The 9,541-nt window shown below is 36.8% G+C and overlaps 1 protein-coding gene across 1 annotated transcript; it reads right to left on the reverse strand.

The window, feature by feature from the left end:
- Positions 1–4,858: 4,858 nt before the first annotated feature.
- On the reverse strand, positions 4,859–9,037 carry LOC132190349 (ATP sulfurylase 2). Its single transcript, XM_059605319.1, has 5 exons — positions 8,286–9,037; positions 7,071–7,476; positions 6,596–6,856; positions 5,689–5,775; positions 4,859–5,223 (listed from the first exon to the last, which is right to left on the reverse strand). The coding sequence occupies exons 1-5, from the start codon at positions 8,837–8,839 to the stop codon at positions 5,086–5,088; spliced, it is 1,446 nt and encodes a 481-aa protein (XP_059461302.1). The 5' UTR covers positions 8,840–9,037; the 3' UTR covers positions 4,859–5,085.
- Between the last annotated feature and the right edge of the window lie 504 nt (positions 9,038–9,541).

The raw sequence follows: 9,541 nt of genomic DNA on the forward strand, positions 1-9,541 counted from the left end.
TTAGTCATATATCCTATAAAAATAAAATTAAAAATAAAATCTTAAAAATACATTTTAGATTTATTATTCATTTAAAATAATTATATTATTTTATAAAATGGGTAGGTCAATTCTAACGCGACCAATTTAATTAAACGGATTAAATCTTTCAATTAAGTTTATGTCGAATTTACAAGCAGTGTTGAAAATTATCGATTTTTATGTTACGTATATGATTCAAGTTGTGTTGAGACATGAATACATATATGAAACTACAATCATTTAATTAAACGGATTATATTCTTTGGTTCTAACATTCTAGTTTCGAGTTGAAGTTGGTCAAATTCACCTAACCTTTAAAAAGAATTATCCACCCTAATTGCATGTGGTCCTCTCCTAATAGCAGTAGGAGCACATATGATGTGACATAAACATTGTGGAAATTAGCAGCTAGTTAGCGGTGTGTTTTATAGCATGGGTACCAATAGAGCATTTGGATCTCCAAATTGACGGAAGGGAAGTCGTTCTTGTTAAAGAATGGGCAAAATTGTCTAATAATTTTTTTTTTTAACAATTCTGTCCTTATCCTAATGAGAACGGGTACCTCTCCGTGGATTCCCGGTCTACCAATAGAAATAGAAGGCAGAATAGGTAGGAAGAGTAATTATGGTTGTAGCTAAGCTAGGGCAACAGAGTCTTCCCTCTTAACAGTTAACATACGGCCTGTCCTCTTTCCTCGTCCCCGTTTTATCATCCCCCCAACCCAACCAGTACACTCACATCGTACGCGTATTAGTATACCCTTTACTTTGAGGGCTACCCACCATGCACACATGCTTTATCATTATTATTAATTGTCAACAATGTCCCACCCACCACGTACCCGACCTAGCTAGTCAATTCAATAAGTAAATAATGATAAGTTTAAAATATATATATTATAAGTTTGGAGTATGAAAATTGGTTACGAGAGTTCTCGGATAACTTAATTGACTGAAAATCACGTCTTATGAAATATAAATTATTAGTTTGAATCTCCTTTTTTCTTTTTATGTGGACATGTAAAAAAAGAAGAAAATGAAAGACTGAAAAGGGTAGCAGGCAGGCTAGGTCTTCGTAAGTTTAAAATATATATATATATATATATTTTGTAAGTTTGGAGCATGAAAATTGGTATCGAGAGTCTTCAAGGATAATTCAATCAGCTGAAAATCATGTCTTATGAAGTAAAAATTACTAGTTTAAATTCTCATTTTTCCTCTTGTGTGGACGTGTAAAAAAAAATTGATAATAAGAAAATGAAAGACTGAAAAGGGTAGCAGGCAGGCTACGCCTTGATAAAAAAGGTAGCAACAGATGCATGTTCTGTGAATGATATTGGTTGGTGAAAAGACGATTAAAACAAAGAGAGAAATAGGAAGGGGGACCCTCTGTTCTCATCCAAAGATAACAAGTTAATAGATCCAATCAAGGCAAATTTGAAGGAAGAGAGGGGTAGAAAATGACCCCTCTGTTTAAGCACATGAAAGGCATCTTACTTTTGTCCCAAAACCTATGGTAAAAGACAACCTAGTTATAAGGACTTCACATGAAGTTGAAATGTCACCCAAACTGCCCAAACTGCTTGCCTTACATCATAAATGTCATTACACTTCTTCTTATTATTATTAGTAATGTTACGTACTCGAGCATCTCTCATCAACCCACTCAGTTGATTAGATTAGCCTTTATTCTACATAAAACGGACAAGATCTTATTCTCGTCACAATGAATGTTTGTTTAGAGCACTTGCTGAGAAAGATTATGATACAAACTTCAAGTAAAACTTGTATTATTGAAAATCGCCGGCTAGCTTGCAACTGGAGGATGCCAACGAGCTCATATATACATAGTTAGGATTGCATATAAGCATTAGGGTAAAGCTTTCTTTCAAATTGGGTTGGAAGAATTTCTTTCAACTCAGTTTATAAAAATGACATGTATCTATTTTTTTTAATAAAATGTGAGATGTACATGAGTTTTTAATATTATTTATTTCGACTTTGTCCCTACTATTAAAAAACATGTGCATCTCACATGTTCAAATGATACATGTCATTTTTATAGACTGACTTAGAGAAAAACTCTGTCCTAAGCGTTATGTAACACTTAAGATCGTAACATATATGCCACACGTTTCACATTTGACGTAATGTATAATGGCCCATCTTTATCCCATTGGTCCCCTTATATCAAATGAGAAGTTGTCCAGGAGTTTATAGATCAAGGTAAATAATACGTAGAAATTAAATTTTTTTATTTTTTATTTTAAAAAATCACGTGGATGGGGACCTTATTGAGAGGCAGATGTTCATAGAAAATAAATGGAGACAAGGAAACGTAAACATGTTTTGCACTACCTAGAAAAAACCTTGACACCGACTAGACGAACTGGTATTTTGTGGTACAAATCCTTCGGACCAACCGCCTAGAGCTTTACTATGTCGTTGAATCAATGGCGTTGGCCTACAACCAGCTTCATCAACTTTAATGTAACATATTTCGAGCCACACGTACAGTAGGGGTGATTAACAACATCTTTTCAAACCTAACGTGCAATTCTCCTATAAATCAAGAAGAAATTATATGTACAACTGCAATGGCCCCCATTACAGCTCACCGTTGGAGTCCGGAGCACCAAAGGACTTGAGGGATGTACCCGCAACCCCACGGGTATCCCTCCACATGTACCTTGCCTTCACATTCAAAATTGGCGTGCAACAGCAACATATATATACTGTCCTCCCACGTTAGGGTTAGGGAACAAGAGGGTCCAAGCCAGGTTGGTTGATTTGCGCATGAATCGCCCGCAACTGTTCCCACATAGCGTTGAGTTAAGTGGTGTACTTAAAGGTGTTACGGTTTTTATTACGAGTTTTTTATTGCCTGACGTGACATTTATCATATCAATTACTAAAATTTAGATTGTTGTTTGATAATATTTTACTTTACACTTATTTTCATAAAAGAAAGATTATAAATTTTGTTTCATTTGTTAGGATTTAACAAAGATTCTAATGGAGATTTAGAGATGATTAAAGGGGATTAAAAGATTGGAATCTCACGTTATAAATTTTTAAAGTTTAAGGGAAACATTAGAAAATGCTTACTAGTTTAATGGTACACGTAAAATTTCTCAAAAATATAAATATAAAAATACCCTAACATTTTTATGTAGCATTATGAGCCTCAACGTACAACAAAGAAAGTCAAATAATTTCCCTGGCTAAAAACGTACTGTACATTCATTACTATTAAAACGAATAACCATAATCCAACTACTCTATTTAAAAAAAACAAATAATAAAACCGACGACAAAAAGTAACTAGAACAGTGGAATATGTTTTGTGATTAGACTATTGTGGAGGGAGTCGGTGAAAGAAAGTAACGACCACAACTGGCCTAATCGGAGTCTAGGGTACTGTACATGGCTTGGGCTCATAACTAGGCATGTGATCATCTGATCGGGGGACAAAAAAATAAGGACAGATAAGATGTTATATGGAACACTTTTTCTTAAGTTTTTTTTTAGTCTCGAATTAATTAATATTAAGATAATTTTTTTTTATTATATTAATATTAGTTTAATATCAAGTTTATAGTCTTCAAGGAGTAGCTCAATCAGCTGTCTTCCCTCCCCATTTCCTTGTGTGGACATATAAAAAAATATACATATATCAAGTTTATAGTAAAAAAGAGGTAATGACTGCTGGTTCAAACTACTGGCCCGTGGCCTCTTGTCTCACGCAAAAAACAAAAGCCCAACAAGATTAATTTCTTAGCCCAATTGTAAAAGAGGAGTGAAATAAGATGTTCATATAAATTGGAAAATTTTACTTCTCAGACCCAGACAAGTGTTAATATTTCCCTCGAAGAATTTCACTTTGCTCAAATCCTAATATTTGAACGACTATGCATGAAAGTACAGTCATAACTGAAGCCCATTTGAGACAATGGAAGACTCAATGGGCCGTGGCTGCATCCACATACTTAGCCCAATTAAGGGTTCATTTTAGACGTTTGATAGAATAGCAGTTTGGCCTTTAAAATCTCAATTAAACTTTTAAAATCTTATGTTTTTTTAAAACACACCCTTTAGCTACAATTTGAAAGCAATTTTTAAAAAATGCACTCCCAAACGATACATTTTCTTCAATTTAATTTAAAATTACACTTTTGATTTGCAAGATCACAATGCCAAACAACAAACACACTCTAAATCGGGTTCAGCACCTAGCCTTGTTTGGTAAAGGGGTTGGAGTTGGCTTAGATACTGTTCATCACAATTTCCTAAAAAAATCATCAAAACATTTTAACTTTTTCACTTTTTATATCACATCATTCATTTTTTATTATTATTCAAATAAAAAAATCACTACAAAACAAAATTTTTTCACTTTTCTATACCACTTTTTTACTTTTTTATACAAAACATTCCTACTTTTTTTTTACCTCAATCTACATCAACTACAGTGTCTACGCCAACCCATTTACCAAACACCACCATAGTTAAATGAATGTCACGACCAAAAGAAGAGGTAGCTCATGGCCTAATGTCCAATTTTTAAATCTTATAGCTTTTCCCCTTTTCCTCTTTTGGTTTATTGGTTTAAATCATCGTGGAGTGGGGTTTGGGAAGTGAATAAGAAAATTCAACAACATCCACAATCTACAAAAATTAGTGATCAACACGTGAATTTAATATACTAGATTAGAAAAACTTCCTACAACTTAGTTTGGGGAAAGAAAAATGTTTGGTGAAAATTTGAGCAGAGATTTTTTTTTTTTTTTTTTTTCAGCACTATGGAGAGCCGTAGAAGTTAATGTGCACACCAAATATGAAGACCAACACCAATAGTCAAAGAGAAGAAGTTTACAGGAAAGACAAGAAGATGATCATTCTCAGTGTAGCGTCTTGCCTGTGCTGATTTGAAAAAGTGCTGCTCCTTGGTCCCTACTATGAAGCTCTTCTCCTGCTTGAATTAACTTGCCATTTATCCCATAAAAAAGAAGAAAAAAAAATGAAAAAGAAAAGGCATCAACTTGCCAAAAACTCTAGTACATATCTAAGTAGTCAACACAGCCTGCTGCTGTGAAGCCTCTTCCGCTTGCAAGCCCTCATAATAATTGACGAGGACCTTCCATCCCCCAGGGCACATAAAACCCTCAGGAGGGTTCTCTCCGTTTCTTGCATAAGTCCGCATCTGAAATAATGAAGTAAATCCAATGAATAAGATGAAGTATTCATTGAAAAACTAGAAGGAAAATTCTAAAGAAGTTGAAGGAACAGACAAGATTTGAAGGTTTTGCCTTTTAAATTTTTCTTTTCTTCAAATATGTGCTTTATGGTGACATGAACTGAATTTTTTCTAACTGATTTATCATATTATATGTTGATCATCGTAGAGTTTTGATCTAATAAATGGTTAAATCACCAGTTATCATCCTTGTCATGCATCAGCCTTGCCATTGTCACCCTAACCACAAAATGTGAGAAATCATGGATTTACTATGCTAAGGATGACCATTTAAAGCAAACTGTAGATTAAATAGCCCAATATAATTTACCAAACTTGACCATTTAAAGCAAACTGTATCGTAAAAACTCCTTCGAGTCCTTGGAGCTTGATTCGTTCTATGGGCAACCGGGAATGAGATATAGTTCCTACCTTGGTTCCAGAGATGAAGAGGAAATCTTTAGCACGTGAAGGCTCGAAAAATGCCATCTTCTTTTCCAGAGTGTCATAAGCTGCCACCTGCACTTATAAGGAAGAAAGATGATTAAGAGGGCACACAGAACCGAGCTTCTTCACCTCTCATATTACAGAAACCAGCAACAGCAATTATATCCAATGGTAAACCTACAAGCACTTGAGTCATGGCAATTTGCATACAGGGTTCAGATGTGATCAGACATATCAAATTGATAGAAGAATATGCAGAGCTTCTTATCAGCAAAGAAAATGATCAGGAAGTAATCTGCACGCATTGTATTGCGATGGAATAAATTATAAAGCGTGGGCCTTAGAAGCACTTCAAATTCCCTTTTGCCTGACATGAACTGCACTTGTATCTTTCAAGCATCTTTTGATAGATAAAACATCTAATTAAAGAGAATACCGAAAGAAGGCATGAAAGTGGTGGAGGTTGAAAGCCATGCAAAAGCCATCTTTAGGAACCAAGTTTGAGCTTTGCTAATAGGAAGCTCCACAACTTCAAAAAATTTTGTGGTATACACAAATATGGACCATTTCCATAAGTTCCCAACTTCAGTAGTTTGAAGAGATATAATAAGAAAAAACGGCATACTATAGATTATTAGCAGTATACGACAATCTTTCTCATCATTCAAGGAACTCATGCACAAATTCTTGGACTTTGATAACTAATGAGTAACTGCCAAGGGAGAAAATTTAATTTAAGACCAGCAAAAATAACTTTATATTGCGATCAACCCGAATATCTAGCAGAGTTTGATGCCACAAAGCCATAGGATTGCAAATAAGGGGCAATGAGACAGAAATAAGCAATGGAGCTTCAACAGTCTGGCTTAAAACAAAGCATGATGTTACCTACCTTGAATGGCAAAATATTTAGCTTCTCCAGGCCAGGAGCCATGCTTAACACCTTTTTCCCATGATCAGGGTCATATAAATCCCTCTTCTCAGTTGGGTGACCCATACCTGCAGGATCACGGCCAACAATGTAAAAATTAGCACCTGCATTTATCCGTGCTTTAGCATGCCACTGTACTTCAGTTGGACCAGCATAATGCATAGGTGACGGGAATATGGCTACAATGGTAGTCTCAGGGTCAAGAACCCCATCCTCTAGGACCTGAGCAGAAACAAAAAACAAGCGCAAAACTAAGATTTTGGACACTTACAAATAAATTGATTAAATTTAGATTATGGAGTACATGGATACACAAGTTGGATATGCCAAAATCACTTCGTCACCAAAATGATGATGCAATTCTGAAAAGGGAGAAATTTGCAGCAGCCAAACTTGTTATATTTCAATGTTATATACAAAGAGCCATGGAAATAACCTTGCTATGTTGCTCCATCCGAACATCCAAGGGCACATCATCTGCCTTTGTGAAACCACCCAAAGGATGCAGCAATAAAATTGGATTCCTGTAGCCCATTTCCAAAAGTCTAGTCCGTGTATCATTCATCAACAAAGCATGCCCATTATGCACAGGGTTCCTCAATTGAAAAGCAAAAACTGCATCAGCCTGACGCTTATCAAATTCCTTCCGGAGTTGTTTGGGTGAGAGCCTGTAGTGATCAAGCCCGTCGTTATATTTGATAGGATCTAAAACTTCCAAATCTCCACCAACCAACCAATTTCCAGCGGGACTAATAACCTCCTCGACATATGGCAATCCTGGAGCAGTAGTACCCCAAGTTCTAGCTATTCTTTCTTCTTTGTGATGCTTGTATATCTCGATACTGCAAAAGAATTAAGTATTAGAAAGGTCAATAAACTGAGCTAGGTACACGTTTGTAGTTCTAGTTATATATTATAGACTAGTACAATAATACTATAATACAAATACAGAGAAACCATAATTGAAATAAAGAAAATGGTTTACTTCCCAAACTTCAGAAGTTCCGGCCAAAACCCAAGATTTGGCTGCTCAAACCCATGTGGTCCATATTCAGATGAGAAAGACACATGGGATAGAGAGAAGGGGAAAGGAGAACAAGTTTAATTCTTTCTTTTTTCCTGGAAACCCCAACCAAACTCAGTAAATGTCATGCCTGGGCCCGATATGAGTTGGCTTCCATAGAACACAACAGGCTATCAGCATTTTCATGCTCATGACTAGATCACGCACACAATTATTAAAGAAGAAATGTTCATTTAGGAACAAGAAAAACTCAACAGCATCACATAAATATTGGGTATTGTCTCCACACACTCATCCATTCGAGATTTAAATATATTTGTAAATCCAGTGTGCGAAGCCAACTCAAATGCATCCTAAAAAAAAACATTAGGAACAAAACAAACTATTCCAATTTTACAATCAGAAAAGATTCCCTTTTGACTTACATTGTCAAAATTCTCTTTATTTTCTATTGCAGTACCTAACAATCTTCTCTTGAAATACCAAACCAAACAAATATGTAACGTCATAAACAAGCTCTCGCTGGTTCCCATATTTAACAAATAACAAAAACTATTCCGTCAAAACCGGAATTAAAGAGCATAAATTATTTGAATATACAACATTCTCGTACTGAAAACGACTAACCTTCGAAGAATACCGACCAAATCTCCATCGGGTCCAACCAACCCCACATTGGGAGACGACCCAATTCTCTCCTTGGTCTCGTCGTCAATAGCCAGAACAATGGGAAGCGACATGTTCGCCACGGACCCATCTTTCATTCTCAAGCAATTGAAATGCAAGCTCTGCAAATACTCGCTCTCTCTCATGAACCCTCTCAACGGGCTCGCCCACCCCTCGCTGATCACATGCACCCACTCGATGTCAACCTTGGTGAGCCTCACCTTGGGCATTGCCTCCGCCTCCGACTTCTTCTTTGCCCGCTCGCTCTCCGGCACCACAAGATCCACCAGGGCCCCACCATCCGGGTCGATCAGAGAGCTCTTGATCGAAAAGGAAGACGAAGAAGAACCATCAACATGCATTGTGGGTTTGTACACGGTGGAGATTAATGGGTTGGAATGGTATATGGGTTTGTGCCGGATCTTGGTGCCGTAGCTTGTGTAGGCACTTTTCTTGATTGTTCCGAGCTTGAGGTTGAGGTTGTTGGTGATGTGTAATTTAATGGTTAGAGACATTTTTGTGGGAGTGTTTTGGGGGTTTGGTTTAGAGAACAGGTGCTTGGAAGTGATAGAGAGATCCGAGTAATATGGGGAATTGTACCTACGACGCTAAATTTAGCGAACATCATCTTGTGGGGGAAAAAGAAAGAAAGAAAGAGCAGCAAAAATCCACACGTTTGTTTGTGCTCCGCCAGCCTTTTTTCAGTGAGTGGATAGAAGTTGGCTACAAGTCTAAATTAGCACGTTGGGGACCAGTGTTTTTGTGAGGTCAAGCCGTCAAGGCCTTGGTTGTTGAAAGCAGGCAGCCCAGGCTTTGCCCTTTCTCATGCCTCTCATTCAAACTACAAACAGCCCAGGCCCTCATATCATTCCAATATTGGGTAAGGAGATACCTGTAGTTACCTCAAGCCGCCTTTTAAGAAAGGAGAATGGTTAACTTAAAAGGGTTTACTCATGGAATTCGATGAAGCTACTCTAACGCTCGAGTTAGTAAAAGTAGGTCGAGGGAAAATTTAGGTAGAGTTTTGCTAGGATCATAATTTTATCTTATTTATATAGGGTGGCGCCTCTTTCCTTATCCTTAGAATTTTATGAACTCCCATTAATAAGTTGTTATTGACTTGGAGATTTTCTCTCTAAGTATGTTGGGAAGGGTTGCATGGGGTGGACATTCGGATAGTTGAACCGGCAGAGGGAGAATTGACCGTTAAGCGAAGG

Source organism: Corylus avellana, chromosome ca8 (genome assembly GCF_901000735.1).
Source record: "Corylus avellana chromosome ca8, CavTom2PMs-1.0".
Classification (NCBI taxonomy): Eukaryota; Viridiplantae; Streptophyta; class Magnoliopsida; order Fagales; family Betulaceae; genus Corylus; species Corylus avellana.